This window comes from Pogona vitticeps, chromosome 1, assembly GCF_051106095.1.
Source record: "Pogona vitticeps strain Pit_001003342236 chromosome 1, PviZW2.1, whole genome shotgun sequence".
In the NCBI taxonomy this organism is placed as follows: domain Eukaryota; kingdom Metazoa; phylum Chordata; class Lepidosauria; order Squamata; family Agamidae; genus Pogona; species Pogona vitticeps.
Window position 1 is genome coordinate 68,705,617 of NC_135783.1, and position 23,212 is coordinate 68,728,828.

A 23,212-nucleotide genomic window follows, 5' to 3' on the forward strand; every position below is an offset into this window, starting at 1 on the left:
GAAGCCTGGCCAACTTTCACCGGCCCTCCGGGGAAAGCGGGTGCTGTTGAACGAACATGCTGAGGCTGGCCAAGGTTCCCAGGTATGCTCCACTTCTCTCGGCTCCAGGGCACCTAGGCTCCCGGAGCCCTGCATGCAAGAGTGCCCTGCGACCCAAGGAAGGGCTCTTGCTGCCATGGGATGGGAGTGGCAGGGAGGAGAGAAGGAGGGGGCCTCACTCCTGTCTTGCTTAGTTGCCTGTGCGTCCCCGTGAGACTTCCTTGCTGGACAGCCTTCCCCCCTGGGATGGTGAGGTAATGGGTGGTGCTGGAAGCCCAGGTGGTGCTAGAAGCCTGGGAGGCCTCCCGGCAGTGGTGCTGGAAATCCAGGAGGCCTCCCAGTGGTGGTGGTCATGGCAGCAGTGGAGCCAGGGCCAGGCGGCAGCAGTGAAGGTAAGGTGCTGCTTTTAGCTTTTTACTGTTTTGGGTGGCTTTTGCAGGGTGGGATTGGGCTGGTGGGATTAAGTTTATGTTTATTTTTAGATTTATTTATTTATTTTTTGCAGCTGCAGGGGCTTGCAGCGTTCTATTTTTATTTGGGGGGGAGCTATTTTTTCTTCGGCCGTAATGGATTATTTAGTTTTCAATGCATTCCTATGGGAAATGGTTCTTTGACATAAAATTTCAACTTACGGCCACCGTTCCAATACAGATTAATTTCGTAAGTCAAGGCACCACTGTAACAAGAATTACTTTTATAGGACTGCAACTGTCAGAATTTCCTAGCCAGGATGACTACTCAATTAGATGAGACCAGTATTTCCCAACTTGGCAGTCGTGACCCCGCAAGGGGCTGCATGTGATTTGCACGCTGTATGATTCCATTCCAATGCCAGCCTTAAGTGCCAGCACCTTGTATGAACCTCACTGTATTTACATGCGGGAGGCAGGTGTATATAAAGTGAGCAAGGATGTTTTTGCGGAGCTTGAAATAAAAGGTCTCTTACCAGTTGTACATCAAAATAAGTGTGTATTTTCGCATCTGGGTTGTCCGCACAAGATCGATTGGTGAAGGGCTCAGTTTTGCATTTTTTTCACTTTCTTCTTCAAGGCTGATGCTCTATAAGAGAACTGTTGTAAAATTAACCAAGAGCAAAGTTTCCTTTTTACACAGTGACATAGCTGTCCTCAAAGCTGCCCTAGAGGGATTTGGGGGTGCATGCGGCTGTTTGCGCTGCCCCCATTTTTAGAATTGCATTGTAACACATTGATTTGCTCTGCGAGCACAAAATCATTGTTGCACTCTTCTGCAACAATAATATAACATCGGCCTCAAGAAGCATCCTAGAATGTTTAGTGACTATTCTGGGGTTTTTTAGGATGGTGGTAGTCCTAATAGAGATATTATCCTAGGATCTTTTTTTTTAAAAAAAAAAAATCTAATATATCAACAAATTTGCAACTAGTTTATAAAGAGAACTATTCATTTTTAAATATTTTCTGTTTCATTGTAAAGTCTTGAACTACCTCCATAACACAAATTTCTCCTGAATGTTTACATTTGATAAATAAAATAGCTAAGTAGCTTAATTGTTTTTGGCACATACAAGAGCGGTTCATACGTTGAAATGTTTGCAACTAGGGCCATATGTAAGTCGAGGGTTGACTGTAGTTGAATATTAACATAATGTTTAGTAACGTTTCTTATGGGACAATAGTAATGTTTCTTATGGGACAATATGTCCTGTAAACTACATCAGCTTAAACTGTTGCTGGGATCTGTGTTCCTGATTAACTTTGAATATAGAGTTCTCTGACTAAGGGCATGACATGTAAAGAACCATCTTTCACCAACTCAGATCAGAACATCTAATTTAACAGTATAAGCTCTCTCCCTCTCCTCCCCCTCGGAAGGAAGAATCTAATCTAACAGTTTACTGTGGTTATCTGGTTTTACCTGGATTCTAAGCCCATTTGCCAGATACATTTCATGCTTATTTCCACAATCAGCTGGCCCAAAAGCATCTTCCTCAAATCTTTGCTTTCCCTGCCTCTGTTACATCACTATGGCCTTCCCCTGGAACAGTGCAATGACCCAGCACTTGCTTTCATATTTTGGTCCTGAAACCTCACGGAATGGGATGAGGGCACCCCAAGTAAATTTATCTGTGTATATTGTCTGCTATCCAAACCCTACAAATTAGAAATGTATTGTTTATTTGAAGACTAATTAATGCTACACAAGGTAGCATTTAACTGACTGCACTTTTGGATTGCCTGATGAAAATGTTTGGGTCATATACACTATATTTTAATTATGTAGAATGAGAATGACAAAACTATGACTGGATGCAGCACATAATGAAACCAAGACAGAACTGGTAACAAATAATAAAAAGGCTATAGCATATGAAATGTAAATAAAACCAGTGGCAAGGTAAGAAGTATAGATCTAACAGTATTAGAAGCAGTTCTTGAAATGCCTGGGAGAATAAAAAGAACTTCGTCTGCCATTTAAAATACCACAATATAGGTGCTGGGCAAGCTTCTGTCAGAGTCTGACAGAAAACACATGCCAGCATCTATACCTCACAGGTGAAAGCAGGTAATGTTCTAAAACTTGTGGGGTTCATGTCTAAAGGAACCCCAAGACCTCCTGAGTTCTAGTTTGACACTTTATCCACTAGAACACCCTTTTTCTGTGTGCCAATAAGCACTCACTGAAATATCTAGGCCCCAAACTATTTGTCCTGCACTCTAGGATTGAGAACAGATCCTGCCCCTTCTCTGGAAGACAAACTCCCAAGTATTTGTAGAGTGATACCATGGAAAGGCATTGATAGCAATGTTTAAAGACCTAAATAGCTTGGGGCCTAGATATTTCAGTGAGTGCTTCTTGCCACAGAGAAAAAGGGTGTTCTACTGATAGACAGACAGGCTACTGTAGTCAAGAGGGCTTTCTATATGAACCAGCCCCACCTCCCATGGAGTTTGGCTCATATGGACAGACTAGTCTGGGTGCAGCCGCCTTCCCCTTTTCAGACAGTTTAAATCTTTTGTGATTAGAAAGATAAAGTAGGGCTTGTTCAAGTCCCTCAACATATGTGGGCTCCCTACACTTAACTGCCCAAAGCATGTCACTAAGTCGGGTGGTATATACATTTTTGAAATAAAATAAAATAATAAGTATACTTCTGAGCATGATTAAATGCGGCTTTACCAGCAGCCAACAAGGAAGCTATTCCCTGATGTATGCTACATTTAAAATTCACCTCAAAATGAGCAGGTAAAACTTTCCCGTTAGTTTTAGCAATATAATTCACAATTTCCATAGCTTTTCCATTCTGTCCTTGAGTGATTAGCCATCTGGGAGACTCTGGAAGGCACCTACAGAGAAAATCAGATGAAGTCAGCAACACTGTAAAGTGTCATATTCTAGAAGATCAATCCATGTGAGCCTGTTTCATTCATCACATTGAATGGGACAATCACGTTCTCTCTTCCACTTGTCTAGAAACTCTTAAATGTTAGATTCGCTACATTTCAACAAACATTTATAAACAATTATTATCTGTTTAATTAATTAATTATGTGCCATCAAGTCAACTCTAACTTATGGCAGCCCTCTGAAAGGTTTTAAGGTATAAAGTATTCAGAAGTGGTTGTTGTGGGTTTCTCGGGTTCTTTGGCTGTGTTCTGAAGGTTGTTCTTCCTGCTGTTTTGCCAGTCTCTGGTGGCCGGCATCTTCAGTGGACAGCACTCTGTGCTCTGGTGTAGTTTGCTTGGGAGTGCTGTCCTCTGAAGATGCCGGCCACAGAGATTGGCGAAACGTTAGGAAGAACAACCTTCAGAACACGGCCAAAGAGCCCGAAAAACCCACAACAACCATTAGATCCTGGCCATGAAAGCCTTTACGAATATATTCAGAAGTGATTTATCAGTCCTGCCTTCTCATGGCATTTTGGGGCTGTGCAGTCTGCCCAAGTTCATACAAGTGGCCAGGCACACAAACCTATCAGCCGCACACATTTTAGGTGATCTCACCTGGCTCTTGTACTGGGAGACACAGTGGGGATTTGAACTGGCAACCCTACCTCCTTGGCCAGGTGCTCCTAACACTCTGAAATAAAACATCTCTATTGTCTGTTCAGATCCCTTAGAGATTTAATTCATCTCTCTAAAACTGTAGGACTTACTGAAATGCTCAAGCTTGATGGCCCAAACATACACCAGAAGTACTCTAAGTGCAAATGCTGCCCTTCAGTGTTGACAAGCAAATGCCATTTAACCTGCCATATTGAAAGTGGCAGCTGTTCTCCACTGGAACATATTTGCCATGTAAATCCCACATCCCATAAAAAAGGACTGCCTTTCTCATTTCATGCCAGGATTTCTAATTTTCAGGTTAGGTGTGTGTGTACAGTGGACCCGCGACTTACAGACGGCTCAACTTACAGACTTTTCGAGTTACAGACTTCTCTGGCTGCAAAATTTAGATTCGACTTGCAGCCAGAGAATCGACTTACAGACCAGAAAAAAACCAAAATGGAATAAAAATAGAATAAAACCCACTGGTTATGGGATTAATCGGTTTTCAGTGCATTGTAGGTCAATGGAGATTCGACTTACAGACTTTTCGACTTGCAGCCACCATTTCAATACGGATTAATTCCTTAAGTAGAGGGTCCACTGTAGATACTACTTATTGCTTTGATTAGTCAAGTCTTTTGGTAAATAATCATTTTATACACTGAATGGCAATTTGGTCCTCAACCTGAATTGTTAGCATAGTAGGCAAGTCAATCCCTAATTATCAAAATAGCAGTGCAATAGCATTTTGGTAGAAATGTTATCAGCACGATGCCTTCTGAGTATGGATCAAACTGTGAGACTGTATACCAAGCCTCCCTAACGAAAGAAATTGCAAGGAGAAAAACTCCATTAGGCCTCTCCCTTTCTGTCAGAGACCCATTCACAGAAACATACTGAATGTTGACCTGAGATGCTTTGCTCCTTCAATTCAAAGAACAATGCAACAACCTCCACCCACCAATTCAAGTGTTTCTGAATCTTATTTCAGGAAGGCAGCAGGCCCTTCTCTTCCTGAAAGGAGGTTAGCTTAAGGGAAGCTGCACAGGTTGCTGCTGCATGGCTCACACGCAGTTTTGTCTTGCAATACTTTCCTCCATTCAGAGCACGTTACCATAGTCTTTTGAGACTGAAGGATGCCTAACTAACTTTACTGTTGCTCTCCAGCATCTGTTGCTAAAGGCAAGTACCTCACTCTGCCTAATACCATGGCCATCCCTGAGCCTGCCACTCACTCCCATTGCCTAGAAAGAAGCCCTGCCACTAAGCAGCAGTCTTGGTAGGAGCAGAGTGAAGGATTTGCCTTTTTTTTTTTTTAAATGTATCTCAGAACCATTCACCTACAGGGGGAAAGAAAAGGGAGAGGGAAGAGGTGATATTCCTAAACTACTGAGGATCAAGGCCATCCTTCTAAGCTGCATAGGCCCAGCCCCTCACAGCTCCATCTGTTGCAATTAGAGCAAGTGGGATGCGGACTTTTGGCAGAGAAATAAAACACTGAAAGACAGTGATGACAACCATCTTACCAGTAATAGAGCATAAGAAGGAAAGTTGGCAGAGTGACAGCAAGCTGAAGCCATCGCCAGTGGGGAATTGCATAAGCTAATGCATCAAGGAGGAGGAGCCCAATGCCAAATGCTGCTTGATAGAGGATGGCCACCGTCCTCCTGTAGCGTGCACCCACGATTTCTGTGACTAGAAAGTAAATGAGTTGGTCTCTGTTTTAACAACTTCATACCCCACATGCACTGGATCATTCCTTAGAGCTGGGCAGGGAAACTTCCAATTAGTTTTGGACTATTGTTCCCATGAACTTTTGCCACTGGCAATAACCAAAGGGAGTTGGAGATTACAGTGGGGTCTCTACTTAAGAATGTCCCTACTTAAGAACAATCCAACTTAAGAACAGCTCCATTTGCTAAATTTTGCTTCTACTTGAGAACAGAAATCCAAGATAAGAACAGGAAAAAAAACCTTTCCTGCTCTTTTTTTAACCTTAGGTCATCTTAGGTTTAAAAAAAAAATCTCCCCATAGTGGTAGAGTACCTATTAACCAGCTTTGGTTAATGTACGAACGCACCTCTACATAACAAAAAAACAGCCAGAACGGATTAATTGGTTTTCAGTCCATTCCTATGGGAAATTTTGCTTCAACTTAAGAACATTTCAACTTAAGAACACCATTCCAAAACGGATTAAGTTCTTAAGTAGAGGTTCCACTGTAGTTTCTATGGACAGAAAAGAGCAGATACGGATTAAATGGTTTTCAATGCATTCCTATGGGAAATGCAGATTCAACATAAGAACTTTTCAACTTGAGAACCACCTTCCAATACGGATTAAGTTCTTAAGTAGAGCCCCCACTGTAAATGCAACTTCATCTCTGCCTTAGTTTTTAAAAAGATGCTAACTGTGCAAAAAACGCAAGTGATTACAGGGAACACAGTTGCTTCAAGAATGGAAGAAATGAAACATGGAAGATCTGCTTTCAAATGAAATGAAACACTCTTTTGTGTCTGTGCATCTCTCTGTGTGTAGCTCAGATCTGTTGGGGTAAGGATGGGGAACAGTGACCATCCAGTTAATTTTGCTCTGCAGCTCACAAGAATTCCTATGCTGGCTTGGCCTGATGAGAGCTGTAGGTGAAAAACATTCCACAGGTGTCCCATCCTTCCAGTAGAGGAAGACTGTAGGTTTTTCAGAAGTATCATAATGATCATCCTTATAAAAATAAGGTTCTTACAGGTACCTTTGGGGCCATAATCAAGTGCACACCTTGGAAAAGTTACCTTTGTAGACTATATCACCCAGAATCCTGTAAAATTCTAGGGAGTGTAATTCAAAAATACTAGGTTTGCTTAAATCCAAGTATCTCTCTTTTACTATTTCATCCCGACATATGTGGCTAGCCTGTGAGACTTACTTAAAACATCACCTGCCATCTTGTTACACTTAGGAAAGATAATTTGCTGGTAGCTTCTATCTCCTTTTAATTTCTGCCAGCAGGTTCTTCAAGTTTTTGAAATACTTTGAAAGCCTGCCAAAATCCATTTGACCAGAAACAGTAACTGGACAGAAATAAGAAAAAATATATAAGGGTGCTTCCACCATACAAACCACAGTTCTGGGCTCAGCCAAGCATATTTTGCAGCCTGTGGCAAGGCAGTAAACATTACCCACTCACCACCCAAATATGTCCATTGCACCCATCATCTTGGTGCAAGATGGAAAGAGAGTAAAATGGAAAAGACACAAATTAAATAACTAATACCTTTTTCATGACACCTAAAATTTTCTATTTGGGGCACCTGCCTCACTATGCTTAACAGCAGGACAGGCTGCACACAGCTATTTTGTAAGGGAACTATTGTCTTCTGTAGCCTTCACTGCTTTGCTTCACTGATGGGGCAAATCTCCCCCCCCCCCCGCCAATCTGTAATCAATACTACTCTCAGAGAAAGCATCAGACTTACTTAGGATGTAGCCTGCTGTCCAACTGCCCTTGCTGATCAGTCCTTGTATGAAGCGAAATATGACGGCGGATAAGTAGTTTGGTGCTACAGCCACAAGGACTCCTGAGATGGACATTACCATGGTGGTAACTAGGACACTTGTTTTTCGCCCAAACCTGGATTAAGATGAATGACAAGCACAGGAAAGAATGTAGAAAAGGCTTTAAAATAGATAAGCAGATGCAGCTACAAGTGGGGGTGGGGAGGGAGGGAGGGAGAAATAGAATGTAAATGGCATAAAAATTATTTCACAAACCTTGGATTCTTTTTATTCTCTGAATAAGGACTATGTGCAGATGAATATGTGATGAACTTGGTGTTCATCACATATTGGTGGGGGCTGGACTTCATTACTCCTGAAGCCCCTTTCAGTTTTTCAGGTCTGTGATTGATGTACTGTTTGATGAGGTCTTTGCTTGCATCAGAAGCATGACAATACAATTAATAAATATACCAGATAGCTTTTGCCCAGTAACAGGCAACATCAAGAACACATGGGGCAGCTAGCATCAAAATTTACATGGTACATGTTCAGGAGCATACAGTGCATTACTATTGAAGTTGCCAGAAGGAATGTGAGGAACGTGAATACATTCAGGTGTTTCCTGAACAATAGCAGCATCCTGTTGGTTGATTCTTCCACTCCAGAAGTACCAAGGTAAGGCAACTCATTGTACAATGAGGTCTATAACTGTCACTCATTTCAAATTAATCTGATAAAAATTGCAACAGCAATGGCACATCTAAGGGACTCAGGGAAACTTTTCAGATTGGCTCCCTAGAGGCATGGCTAACGTGGGAGAGGCAGGGCCAACTTGGCTAATTCATTAGTTTTTCTTTTCAAAATTATTGAATCTCTACCTACCTGTCTGCTATGTATCCAACATATATTGACCCGATGAAAAAACCAGCATTCACGCATGCTTGAAACACATCCAGCTTCCAGGAGTTTTCACACACCAAGTTAAACTGTGGGACACAATCAGGAAAAATATAATAAAAGAGATTTGTCACTAGAACATGGATATGCAGAAATTACAAAGAAAGCTACAATAACCCTAAAGTCTGCTGGTGTAATAAATAATATAAATGGAGCAACCTGCTGTATATACACAGCTTTCATGCAAAAGAGGTTTTAGAGGCAATAGAAACAGTCATTTTCACACACTGACTAATGAGAAGCAATGTGAACTAAGGGTCTAAGCCAGGCTTGTCCAACCTTGGCCCTCCAGATGTTCTTGGACTTCAACTCCCAGAAATCCTGGCCAGCAGAGGTGGTGGTGAAGGCTTCTGGGAGTTGAAGTCCAAGAACATCTGGAGGGCCAAGGTTGGACAAGCCTGGTCTAAGCCATCATGACATGGATGCTTATCGACCTTACGGCCTTTATGTACAGTCATGTGAAAAAGGAAGTACAGTATATCATCTTTGAATTCTATGGTTTTATGTACCAGGACATAATAAAAATCATCTGGCCCTTAGCAGGTCTGAAAATTAAGCAAATACAACCTCAGATGAACAACAATACATGACATACTACACTATGTCATTATTTATTTTACAAAAATCAAGACAAAATGGAGAAGCCATGTGTGAAAAACTCAGTGCACCCTTACTCCTTCCTTAGGAATTAAAAGGCTAAGTAGCAGCCAGGTGCTGCTAACCAAATGCCCTGGTCAGCAAATGTGACCACCTCTATAAAAGCTGAAGTTTTAGCAATTTGTTGGTCTGGAGCATTCAGGTGTGTGTTAACACAATGCCGAGGAGGAAACACATCAGCAATGATCATAGAGAAGTCCACCAATCTGGGAAGGATTATAAGGCCATTTCCAAACAATTTAAAGCCCATCATTCTACAGTGAGGAAGATTATTCACAAATGGAAAACATTCAGTACAGTTGCCAGTCTTCCCAGGAGTGGACATCCAAGTGAATTCACCCCAAGGTTAGACTATGCAATGCTCAGAGAAACTGTAAAAAAACTCCAAGAGTTACACCTCAGATTCTACAGGTCTCGGCAAGTTCATGGCACTGCAAATAGAAAAAGACTGGACAAGTATGGTTTGTTTGGAAGGGTTATCAGGAGAAAACCTCTTCTCTCTTAAAAAAAGAACATATCAGCATGGCTTAGGTTTGCAAAATTGTTTCTGGACAAAGCATAAGCTATCTGGAACAATGTCATTTGAACAGATGAGACCAAAATAGAGATGTTTGGCCATAATGCACAGTGTCACATTTGGCTAAAACCAAACAAAGCAAATCAGCACAAACACCTCATATCAACTGTCAAGTGCAGTGGTGGATACGAGCCTCAGGCACAGTGGTTAAACTGCTGTACTACAGCCAAAACTGGACTCATGACCCAGGGTTCAATCCTAGGTAGTCGACTATCCCAGCCTTCTGTCCTTCCGAGTTTGGTAAAATGAGTACCCAGCTCACGGGGGGGGGGGGGGAGCAAAGTGTATCCTGCATAATTAATGGAGTGATTCAGTTAAGGGCTCAGCTGAGAACCAATATGTAATTACTGAAGGATCCTAGCTAAGGACTTCATCTGAGAGAAATGTAAAGACATGGACTCCCCATATAAGGCAGGCTCCCATGATGAAACAGTGCAAGAAATAACTGTTGTCTTTACCTGCAACTTGCCTTGGTATTTCCTGGAGTTATCGTGACCCTTGGACTGGACCTGGACTTAACACCCAGAGAATGTTTTAAGTGCTGTGGGGGAGTATATAAGCAGCACACTTTGCTTTGCTTTGCTTTGCTTTGCTTTGCTTTGCTTTGCTTTGCTTTGCTTTGGAGTGGTGATGATTTGGGCTTGTTTTGCAGCCACAGGACCTGAGCACTTTGCAGTCATTTAGTTGACCATGAACTCCTCTGTATACCAAAGTATTTTAGAGTCAAATATGAGGCCATCTGTCTGACAGCTGAAACTTGGCTCAAAGCTTGGATAATGCAAGAAGCCAATGATTGCAAGCATACCAGCAAATCTACAGCAGAATGGCTGAAAAAGAAAGTAATCAAGGTGTTGCAATGTCCCAGTCAAAGTGCAGACCTCAATCTAACTGAATTGCTGTGATGGGACCTTAAGAGAACTGTGTATAAATAGGTATAGGTAAAGATTCCCCTTGACAATTTTGTCCAGTCATGTCTGACTCTAGGGGGAGGTGCTTATCCCTGTTTCCAAGCCATGGAGCCAGCATTTGTCCGTAAGCCGTTTCTGTGGTCATGTGGCCAGCACAACTAGACATGGAACGCCGTTACCTTCCCCGTGAAGTGGTACCTATTTATCTACTCGCATTTTTACATGCTTTCGAACTACTATAGATAAATAAATGCCCGCAAACTAAAATGGACTGAAGCAATGTTCTAAAGAAAAATGGGACAAAATTCCTTCACAATGATGTGAGAGATTGATAAAATCACACAGAAAATGATTTGTTGTTTGTTGTTTAGTCATTAAGTCATGTCCGACTCTTCGTGACTCCATGGACCAGAGCACACCAGGCCCTCCTGCCTTCCACTGTCTCCCGGAGTTGGGTCACATTCATGTTGGTAGCTTTGATGATGCTGTCCAACCATCTCATCCTCTGTCATCCCCTTCTCTCTTGCCTTCACATTTTCCCAATATCAGAGTCTTTTCCAGGAAGTCTTCTCTTCTCATGAGATAGCCAAAGTACTGGAGCCTCAGCTTCAGGATCTGTCCTTCCAGTGATGACACAGGCTTGATTTCCTTCAGAATGGATAGGTTTGTTCTCTTTGCAGTCCAGGGGACTCTGAAGAGTTTCCTCCAGCACCACAATTCAAAAGCATCAATTTTTCGGCGCTCAGCCTTCTTTATGGTCCAGCTCTCACTTCCATACATCACTACTGGAAAAACCATAGCTTTGACTATGCGGACCTTTGTCAGCAAGGTGATGTCTCTGCCTTGTAAGATGTTGCCTTTGTCATCGCTTTCCTCCCAAGAAGCAGGCATCTTTTAATTTTGTGGCTGCTGTCACCATCTGCAGTGATCATGGAGCCCAGGAAAGTAAAATCTGTCGCTGCCTCCATATTTTCCCCTTCTATTTGCCAATAGAAAATGATTACTTCAAGTTAATGTTTCTAAAGGTGGTTCTACAAGCTACTGAATCATAAGGTATACTTACTTTTTCACACATGGCTTCTCCATTTTGTCTTGATTTTTGTAAAATAAGTCATGACACGTTGTAATATGTCATGTGTTGTTGTTAATCTGAGGTTGTATTTACCTAATTTTCAGACCTGCTAAGGACCAATTAATTTGTATTCATAGGCATCCTTCAGTCTCTAGAGACTATAGTGATGTGCTCTGTATGGAGGACTTTGACCCTGTATGCAAAGCTGGAGTGTCGTCTCCAGAGCACGAAGCTTGGGTAAAACACTATGGAGGATAGGCTGCTACCCAAGCAGCAAATTCCCCCTCTCCACATCACTGAAATAGTCCAATGGAAAGGCAAGAGCCAATACAACTGGTTCCAGCAATGTCGTAGGAGTTGTCAGAACGACACGAACTGCCTCCAGGACTCCGGCTCCGGATTTTGCCTCGAGGTTTATTCCTGAAGCCTTTTCCATCAGTGGATATAGCCACAAGGCAGTGGAGGTTTGAAATCGGAGTTTTCCTTCTCCTAGATGGGCTGCCTTCCAAGGCTAAGGAGTCCCACCTACCCGGGGATTTTTATTATGTCTTGATATATAAAACCATAAAAATCAAAGAGAGTGTACTTTCTTTTTCACATTACTGTAGTTCTACTTTGTTCCGTTCAAATAGACCTTCTGCAATATAAGCCAAGTTCTCTGATTGTGTCCAGACAGGATGTGATATGACGGCATATTTATATACTGATTGTGACATAGTTCCATTGGGTACTCTGTTGTTAAGTGAGGTTAAAGCTAAATAAATCATCAATATCTAGCAGAAACTGATAGAGTTAAAAGCACTTGATAAGTGGTTACTTGGACTCTGTAATTTTGCCACTCAAAATAATTCTAAGATGCCAGTGTGTTGGCGTCTATTGAGCCTACATGTAGGCAGGCTGAAGAGGCTTAGTGATAGGCAAGAATACAATGCTCATGAACCCTGTGTCTGCTTAGGGAACTTGTGGTGCTCCAGTTCCTAGCCCTCACCATTGGCTGTGCTTGCTAGATTTGATTTACAGTACAACATCTGGAAGGTCACAGTGTGGCTTACGGTAATGCTGCCAACAACATACTCACTGGTATGAATCTTCTTTCCTCAGTAGATCTCTCTACCCTATCATTGAGATGATGGTGGTGATGATTCTGGTTCTTATGCTGTCCTTAATGTTATTTTTATAAACTAGCTTAATGAAGAGTTCTGAAGAATTGGAAAGTGTGCATGACCTTTTGTGGCAATTTAGTTTGTCTTAGGGCCCCTTCGAATTGTTCTTGGTTACATAAGAAGTTTTGTGGTGCAGTGGTTATACTGCAGTATTGCAGTGAAGATTCTACTCATGATGTGAGTTCAACCTATGGTTCAGGTAGCTGCTTTGAGGTTAACTCAGCCTTCCATCCTTCTGAGGTTGGTAAATTGAGTGCCCAACTTGCTGGATGGAGGGCAATGTGTAACCTGCATAATTAAAATTGTAAATTGCCTAGAGAGCACTATGGAGTGTTATAAAATCAGCACACTTCATATCTTTTTCAGCTTACATAACACTACAAAGGTGGCCAAAGACGTAGTTCTTTTTCTTTCTTTCTTTGTATTACACAGCTTCTCATCATTCTGCAGCTTCCCATGCTTGCCACAATGAAAGAAAAACCACCTGTCAACCACCTAAGTATGAGAAGATGGAGGTTCCTGAACCTCACCTAAGACAATTTCTCCAAAATGTTTCCTACCTTGCAATTCTTTCCAAAGAGTATTTCTTTTCTATAAATTGCAAGAACATGATCAGAATTTCTCATAAGGGGATTTTTGGTTTAGCACTATACTTAAATAAATGTTTGTGTATAACAGGTACAAAAATGACCTTTCAATGTTGTTTTTGTTTTTGTTCTGTTGAGTTATTTGAGACTGATCTTGTTTTTCTGTTCTCACTAATTGGGCTCAAGCTGTTAAGTACCTGTAAAGCTAATGACCATAACATATTAAAAAGGGCAGCAGTTCATTTGGAGGAGGGTGTTATCCATCACAATGTCTTGGAAAATTTTCCTCACTCTGGAAAAAGAAAAGTTAGCCATTGATGCAAGAATCAGTTATATTAGTTTAAGTCAGGTGAGATTATTGGAAACAGATAAAAGAAAAATCTTGTTTCCCATTCACTGGAAGAATTCTATATGCATATATACCTTGGTACAACTGGGTATACTGTATACGCAGAACAATCTTTAACATGTTCTGAATGCCATGTATATGGAGGGTGAGTTTGGGGGGTAGTGTTGGGGAGGTAGACACTAGGTATACATCTGAGGCCAGTTATTTAGGCATGCAGTCGTATGATTCCTCTCATGCACTGGATACACAAAGCAGATGTCTAAACCTTGCTGTTGCCCGCATCTTTTTGAATGGTACAGCTCTTAATTGTTTGCATCTGTGCCTCTGTCATCTTATACAAATGTTTTTCAGACTGTGGTCCATGAAACACTGAATTTCCTCTAAGGCATATGACAGATCCTTACTGTGAAGGAACTTCTAGTGAGGTACAAGTTTCCCTGAAAGACAATTTGACCATTCATCATCATAAATATTCTCCTGGGCACAGAGTTTGGTTAGTTTTAAAAACCATCACAGTCAATTTAGGCCAGCAGTCAGCCACCCTCCATTCGCCTGAGCAGCCCCAACTGGAATGCTTATGTTCTTTAAAATATGTCCCACAATTCTGAGAAATATGCACTTGAGATACCCAACTGGCCTTGCTTAACAAATGTGCAAAATGATTATCTAAAAGCTGGCATGAGGATGAAAATCTCTGCCCTACATGAAGAAGTAGCTGATAAGCAATGTGCAGAAGCTACGGTAAGGAACTAAACAATCATCAACTTACAGAATCCAATATTACTTTTCTCTTCCCCTACACTTTGCTCTCTAAAGCTACCTCTTACATTCTTCAGGAGTGTAAAGAAAGTATCTATCTATCTATAACATAGATAAGTCAAAGGAACATATAGTTATATATATTATTACAGCAGCCAGAATTATGTATGTTAGAAATTGGAAAAGTATGACGGTGCCGGAACAAGAAGATCTTATGGAAAAGATACGGGAAGTTGTCGAAATGGACATCTTATCGGAAGTTATGAAGGACCAATCCCTGCAAAGGGCAACAGAAAGATGGGACTTATTTTATAAATGGACTGAATCAACAGGTAGTAGCTGAATATATATAGTGAAATGAGAACCTTATACACAAGGCAGAAAAGAGTAAATAGAATGATTTTGGATTTGATATGGCAATAGGTATAGATTGGATATTAGTATGCTATGATTTTCCCTTTCCCTCACAAATCCCTTTCCCTCACAAACCCTAACCCCCATGTTCCTATGTCACCCTTTATGTAAAAAATAAAATAAAATTATTTTAAAAAGGAGTGTAAAGAAAGTAAATAGAAATTATTTGCATTTGCTTTTTCAGTATTTCTATATATGTACAAAACGGACCTCTGTAGTATTTCTCCCATGTTGAATTCCTGTTTACGGTGTCAGATTGGAAGCATTAAACCTGCGCAAAGTGTGTGTTATGTGTTGTTAAGTTGCACCCAACTTAAGAATGACCTAAGGGGGTTTTTCAAGGCATGTGAAATATTGAAGGAATGCCTTTACCAGTACCACTCCCCCGCCATATGTTTCTATGGCCAAGCAGAGGTTTGAACCCTGGTCTCCTGATTCCTAGTCTAGATGACACTGGCTCTCACACACATTATATCTACTTCCTACTTGTTTATCTTCTGCATTTTTATTGTTCTCCTTCCTCAAATGAGGTCAAGAGAGAATACCTGGCTCTGTTTTCTTCACTTTTATCCTCATGAGAACCTATGAGATAGGTCAGCCTAAGAGAATTGACTGTCTCAATGTGGAGACAGCAAGCTGGATCTCCCAAGTCCTTGTCTGACAGCCTAGCTGCTTTACTGCATGAGTTTTGACAGGGGACACAGGGTTATGCACTCCCCTAATAACCTGCTTTGGTCATGTTGAATGGCAAGGCCTGAATAGGACTTCTACTTAATTTTCATAGAATCGCCATAGATTGGAAAGTACCTTGGAGGTCTTCTAGTCCAACCCCCTGCCCAAGGCAGGAGACCTCATACCATCCCGGACAGATGGCTGTCCAAACTTTTCTTGAAAACCTCCAGCATTGGGGCATAACTTTTTACTTGCTCAGAAGGTTCTCTGGATCAGAGGGGGCAATCAGATGAGTATATACCTTACTATTTGGTTCACTTTTGGTGCCCTATTTTCCAGCAACCACATATGTTTTAAGTAAGAGTGGTGCATCCTGCCCCTTTTGCAAGCTGTTCTGTCCCTTTCTGGCACAGCACTAAGGCTGCAGTTTATTTGGTGGAATTGGAATTGCTCCTGATTATCCTGTTCTGCAGTTTGTGTGGTTGCTTAATTCACTCCCACATAGAGCTGTGAGTAGCACTCTCTTTGATGACAACCCTGTGACATATGCAGTGGGTTATGACAGTAGAAAGAACAGTAGAGAAACCCTCTCCTCTGTTTTCCTCTCTAATTGCTATTTCAGATATAAGGATGATGTACTGCTGTAGCACTATGCCACTTCCTAAATTAAGCAAAAAGAAAAGAAAGTCAAACCATCTTTCAAAACATGGCTGTTTAGAAAGGCTTTCCCAAAGATCATATCATCATAACAGAGCAGTTTTTCAGCACTTATATTATCTGTTCTGCCACCTTGTCTTTTCAAATTAGTTTTAGTTATTTTGATGTTGTTTTCTGTGTATGTGGACTGATATGTTTGATTTTGGTTTTTCTTATAGCTATTGTATTTAGTGCCTTTTAAAGTGTTGTATGTTTTATTGTGTTGGGAACCCCTCAGAGTGGCCTTGGTAGCCAGATGAGTTGTGCAGAAGTTGAATGAACGAATGAGCCAACAAACAAGCAAATCACTACAGTGCATAGAATGACGGTCACGACAAAAGACAAGGAAAGGAGTGGCGATGTCAGTAATCAGAAGAAGAAGAAATTGGAGTGATCTGAAGAGCTGTCTGGATCCTTCTTGTGGGAGAAGAAATGTCTCTCATATGAACAGAAGGATTCCTCATTTTCGAGATAAAATAGATTGCACCAAAGATACCAGACTTTTAGAGCTACCCTAAGACTAGAGAACACCAGAGAAGCACATTCAGTTTCTGACATCAGCTGGAGGCCTAGAATGATTGAGAACTGCAGTTCCTGTCTTCCAAGATTTTTTTAAATTTAAATTTTATTTCTAAAGAAAAGACAACCCATCATGTTACAAGTAATAAATACATAGCTTAACAAAGTAAACTGTGATCTTACTTGTTATATAATTTAACCGTTGACCAATTGCTATTCCCCACAAGTCTCAAAATCACATTTACGCCATTCCCCGTTTCATCTTAAAAGAAATATCGACCAACAATTTAAATGCTCCGAATTGTTTTCCAAACCACGTGTCTCAATTTTATTGGCACATTTATTGGCATATTTTATTGGCATATTTTAATAAAGGCTTCCAATTTTCAGTGAATTGACTGTGCCTTATTTTTCCTCTATATAGTTTAACTTTATTAGTCATTTTTCCATCAACATTGTATGCCATATCTTATTTGTAAATGCTTGTAATGAGAGATCTTGAGTGTTTTTCCAATTTCCAGCGATCTCAGATCTTGTGGTGCCTATAAGATTTGCAACTAATTCTTTATTTTCAAGTTTCTCATTTCCCCCTGTAAATAATGAAAATAACAATAATGTTTCATTCATATCTATTTTTTGATTGGCCAGCGTCTCTATCCATCTAATTACCTCATGCCAAAATGCTTCTATTTTGGGGCAAGAAATCCACATATGTTCCAAAGTTCCTTTTTGTCCACAGTTCCTCCAACATTTATCTGATATATCTTTATTAATTCTATGTAAATTTGTAGGATATAAATGCCACCAATGCACTACCTTCAGAACCATTTCTTTCACATATGCTGATATACATTTATATGGGTTTTTATTCCATATTCCTGTCCAGACTTCGTCGGGTATATTAATATTTAAATTTGTTTCCCACAGTGTTTTAGGTCCTCCGCCTTTTCCATATTCTTTTTCAATAATACTTTTATATATTAGTAAGGTTAGACCTCTCTTTTTATTTTTATCTTTTTGGATACAATATTGTTCAAATTCAGCTAATATTCTTAGAGAGCCAGTTTTTTGTCATGAGTGAATAGTGAAACTTTTTATTTGTTTTATTTGTAGCCAATTGGTTTTTATTTGCTTTATTTTATCTTCTATTTGCCTAATAGTGTTTGGTTCCACTGAATCAAATAAGTCAGTAATTCTATATACAGTATTCCTATTTGTTTCCACTCCTTAAATTGTGCATATTTCTCTTGATACTTAAACTTCGGGTGATCCAAAACGGGACATAAAGGGGATATTGGCAGGGCCAAAGTTTTACTATGTTTTCACCATATCCTTAATGTTTCGGAAATGAATGGGTTCTGTATCTGTTCTCCTTTTCTAATTATTTTAGTGGTATAAATATACTTATTTACTATGTCCATTTTCATTTCATCTTCCATTTCCACCCAATCAGGATTCTTGCAAGTCTTGTCGATTTGCATAAATTTAATAATTTGGTTTATTTGTGGTATCCCTAATCCCCCTTTTTGACCCCATCTATATTTAACACTATTTATGAATTGTGTCTTCCAAGATATCAAGACAAGAGGGCTGCAACACCTGCTTATTCAACCAGCCACAGAAAGGGCTATAGCTTTCTTCCCTTTCTGCCAGCACAAGTGCTTGGGAGCCATGGAAATCACATATCTACCGGCCACAGGAAAGAGTCACCAATTGATATTCAGGCAAAAAATGAGTTCCATATTTTTAAATATATGATTAGAAAGATTGACATTGTAATCTGGAAGACTGACATTGTAATCCAGAGGTGCCTGCTTCAGGAACTGGAATTTGTCTTTAGAGCTTGATAATAAGAAAGCAAGCAAGCAAGAAAGAAAGCAAGACAGAAAGCTGCAGTAGCTGCTACTCCACCAGCAATCACCAAGTGATTTACATATCAATTGGACTTTCCTCCAAGGAGTTCCTTCCAGTTTAATTTTGAAGACTGCTGTTACCCTTATTATGCTCAAATGATTCTGGAAAATCAAGTCCTTATTTACTATGATTGTGATTGACCAGGGCAGGTTTTTAAAGGGGCCTATTGTTAACTCATGGAAATTACTGTTTAATCTGGGAAAGCTGTTCCATTTTGCATTATTTTTATTTAAGGTGATGGAAATCTAGTAGCTCCATTAAGTAAATCTTTATCTTTAAGCAAAGCTTTACAGAGCCTTGGGTCCCTTATGGGGAGAAAGGTGGCATATAAATAATTTAAATAATATTAAATAAATGGATACAATAAAATAAAGCTCCAACTCCAGGGGATGCCCAAAGTGAAGAAGGCTCTGAGTTTTATGGTTGCATCCTCTTTGGACTGCTGTCTTGTTTGTGATATATGCCGCCTTGGGTCCTTTTTAAGGAGAAAGGTGGGTTGACAATATTTTAAAACGAGCAAACAAATGAGTAGATAACTTATTATGACATTTTTGGTGTCAGCCTTTTGGTCCCAATTCATCCTTGGCATATGCCTTCCAAGACCTTGACTGCAGTTTAATTGGACCCTTGCGCTAAAAGAGATTCCCTGTCTTAGACTTACAAAGTTTATTGCTAACTAACCTTATTACTGGCTTTGTATTTGTTTTTTTTGTATTCATCAGGAGGGAAGTATCTTCTCCAAAATGCATCCATTTTCATCAGTAAAAAGCAGGCTCTAAGACTGGTTTCTGTCTGGCTTTTTGTTGTATTTACTATGCCTCTTTCCTGTTTTCTCTTTCTAAAAGTGGGAGTCAAAACAACTTGTATATAATATTGAACAGTGCTGTTGTACTAGAATGACAACCCACACCCTTCTTTCCTGTTCTGGTTTAAGCTGTTCACTGGATATTAAGGTAAAATATAGGAAAGACACCTGCTTGTCCTTACCTCACTCACAATGGACTGTATGGAAGAATCGTAAAGCCAGCCGTCTTGGCAGGGGATGAGAGAGATGGTGCCATTCTTGTAACTGCTGAAGGATTCCAATGGATTTGTACAATTCACTTCAGTTGTGTTCCAGTCCACATTGTATCTCCTGCATTGCTGGATGAAAGGATCTCCTTCTGGGACAGTGTGATTCAACTCTTCTTCCAGAGTCCAGCCACATCTGCTGCTTATTTCAGCAACTCCAGGACTCAAACAACGGTGCTTCGGTATAAAACCTAGGAAAACAACCCCGACATAGATTGGGGCAAAGACAACAGAAAGCAAGCAGATGAAGAAAAAGACTCTTTTCTGGAAAAAATCAAATTCCCCGATGTGCTCTAAAATGTGATCCAAGTCTGGCATTTTGGGGCTAAGACGGCTGTTCACCACTCAGTGCTTAATTGTTCTCTAAATAAGCTTAAATAGCAAGGCATTTGACTGAAAGCCAACGAGTTACTTTACAAATTATTAAGTCACTTATTGCAACTTTTATACAGGTTTCATTGGGGAAAGGCCAGTCCAATTCAGGGCTCAAAAGGCTATCCTTGATGACTGAAATAAGTCAGGCTGATTGCTAAACTGTCACAAATGACTACTTTTTCACTGATTTGTTTCTGATGACAGCTGGTACAGCATTTGGGACTCTAGGAACAGACATGCAAATGTAAGGTAAAGGTTATAAATGCTTTCAAAAAGGTCAGTTTGGGACAACACAGTTTTAATGAGGCAAACAACTGCCTCCCTCTCCCTGCGTAAATATGTCCATCCTTGGACACTGGAACTGTTTTGACATAAACAGATTGTGTCTTATCTCTGTTGAGGGCTCTGTGGGATGTTTCTTCACGTGCTGCCTCCGCCTGCGACTAATAATAGATGGGTGAAAAGATCCTGGGGAAAAATGTGAGCATTGTTGTTTTAAAAAGATGTTTCTCTGAGGTTTGGAAATGCCCACCAATGTGACGGGGAGAGAATAAAAGAGAGTGGGGGGGGGTAAGGCTACATATTAGAGAGACTCTTGAGGGCGTGAGGTATATCTCTTGGGGCGCTGCATCCCTGTTTCTGGAAGCTGGGCTACTCACTGTCATGGTGGGAGGCACACAATTTCCCTACTGGATAAATTTTGCTATACATCCCCTATGTATGGGATAGAGAGTGGTCAGCTTCAGAGGCATACTCATGGATACCTCTGCTGTGGGGCTGGCTTAGGTTTGCCTCAGTGACATGCCCAGATTCACCCTCAGTTCTGTCCCACATCACAACAACCCATCGTCTCTGTCACAGACACCACAGCCGGTCTACATTATACTGTTCTGTCAGCGGGGGGCGGGGGGGAGAGAATGCTAAAGCTTCTGCTGAACTGGTTTCGTTTATTTGAAAGACTCAGAAGCCTCTGTGCTGTAAGGACTATAGATCTACAGCTGTAAGATCGAATCCACGTGATGGAGTGAGCACCCGTCGCTTGTCCCAGCTCCCGCCAACCTAGCAGTTCGAAAGCATGCGAACGCGAGTAGATAAATAGGGAAGATAACAGCGTTCCATGTCTAAGTCGCGCTGGCCATGTGACCACGGAAGATCGTCTTCAGACAAAAGCTGGCTCTATGGCTTGGAAACGGGGATGAGCACCACCCCCTAGAGTCGGACACAACTGGACAAATTGTCAAGGGGAACCTTTATCTTTACCTGCCTTGCCTTGTCTCAGCTATTTAAGGTAAGGGAGGACAACCGGTATAAACAGGTGAATTAAGTTAAATCAAAACATGTTAATGAAAGATGTTTTAAAAGCATCCTTGCTCTTCTGTACATGAAGGGTTTTTGACCCAGCAGAAAGGGAGAATGTACTATTTAGCCATTTCTCCTTCCCATTGCTCAAATCACCATACTGTTCTGCACAGTCCGCAAACCATGTGGCACAGATTTTCAGGGAGCGCGAGATGGAGGGGTGGAGAGCCAAAATGGGCACCCCCCCTCCTTCTGCCAGCAGGCACATTGCACAGTGTTCTGCGGGACTTGCTCTTCCAAATAAAAGTCTCACGCCACAAATGGCAGGTAGGTGGAAACATTGCCCCTCACCTTCTTTTGCATGTTGCCATCCCATGGGACTGCTCAGAGACAAGCATAGCCTAGAGAGAAAGGAATGGACAAAGCGAAGCCCTGGGCCACACTGGCTCCTTCAAGGCTGTGTTTAAATGGCTCCTAGCCCTGTCAGGCTCTCCACTCTCTCCAAAACAGCTTTTCACAGCAGAACCGAACTTTAAAAAACCCATACAAAACAAAAAACCACCACCTCACCAGAAGAAGCCTTTTGAAGAGGCCACAGAAACTCCCTGCAGTGTTTCATACATACACACTATAGTCATTTTGCAGAAACTGGGCCCATTTCCAGTTCTCTGGCCTCCCATTTTTTTCCACAATTTTGACAACCTGGAGGATCCCAGGGACAGAAAATTGGCCTCTCTGACCCACTGAGGTTGACCATCCTGCTACAAAACATGGTTCTTTCCTTTTATTCTGCTTCTGCGACAGATGGACAAAATGGAGGTAATAACCAGGAATCTTCAAGTCCCCTCAGACATTAATGAAAAATCAGTGGCCTGATTCCAAGTGCCTTCTTTTCCAAGACCAACTTTTCAAATAGGTAACTACCAAAATGTAAGCAAAAGGTTAATGGATAACCGAAGTATTGACTTACAAGGAAGTTCATGGCTGGTTAATGTATATTTAGTTGGTGCTGTTTGTATCTTTACAACTTTGGATCATAGCTGCACATGGTGACACAGCATAAAATGTAGCCATAGTCTAATGGAGTGAAGATGGGCTTTTAATGATTCACACAAATCTCACTGAAAAATATGTTGAATACTTAAAAACCTTCCTATGCATCAATACTTCAGTTATTCACCAGCCCTCCAGTTAAGACCAGGCCATCCATAGGCAAAAAATAATTTATTTAGAGAAGCCTTTTATAGGTAATCTGGGTGGCTGTAAAAATAAGTGTTTAATTTAAGAAGGTGCTGCCTTAACATTTTTTAAATATTTGATTGTTACAATTAATTTGTTTTTATATTTGTGTTTAGAGGTTGAAGAGAACGGATAAATGATGAATAGATAAATAACATATTGGCCCAAGTCCTCTTGCCTAGCAACACAGATGTAAAAAGTTTTAACTTTGGCACTTTGTCTCTAAATTATTCTGTTGGTATTATGCCGGGCTATGGATGTTTTGGTTTTTTTTTTTTACTATAAATCCCATACTTCTCCATTATAGGAGTTCTGCCTGTTAGACACCTTAATACAGTGATCCCCAACCTTTTTAATACTAGGGACCGGTTTTCTTGAAGACCACTCTTCCAAGGACCGGTAGGGTGGGGGGGGCGGTGGGC

At 40.8% G+C, this 23,212-nt stretch overlaps 1 protein-coding gene across 2 annotated transcripts in view; it reads right to left on the reverse strand.

Moving 5' to 3' along the window:
• LOC110087397 (solute carrier family 22 member 2) overlaps positions 1–22,324 on the reverse strand; it is a 37,953-nt gene extending 15,629 nt beyond the window's left edge. For both annotated transcript variants that reach the window (XM_072994640.2, XM_020809071.3), the window contains exons 1-6: positions 19,794–22,324; positions 8,445–8,548; positions 7,541–7,695; positions 5,594–5,762; positions 3,251–3,365; positions 986–1,098 (exon numbers count right to left, since the gene is read on the reverse strand). In XM_072994640.2, the coding sequence (XP_072850741.1) occupies positions 986–1,098; positions 3,251–3,365; positions 5,594–5,762; positions 7,541–7,695; positions 8,445–8,548; positions 19,794–20,195 (1,058 nt within the window). In that variant the 5' untranslated portion in view covers positions 20,196–22,324. The remainder of the gene's footprint in view (positions 1–985; positions 1,099–3,250; positions 3,366–5,593; positions 5,763–7,540; positions 7,696–8,444; positions 8,549–19,793) is intronic.
• Positions 22,325–23,212: the final 888 nt, after the last annotated feature.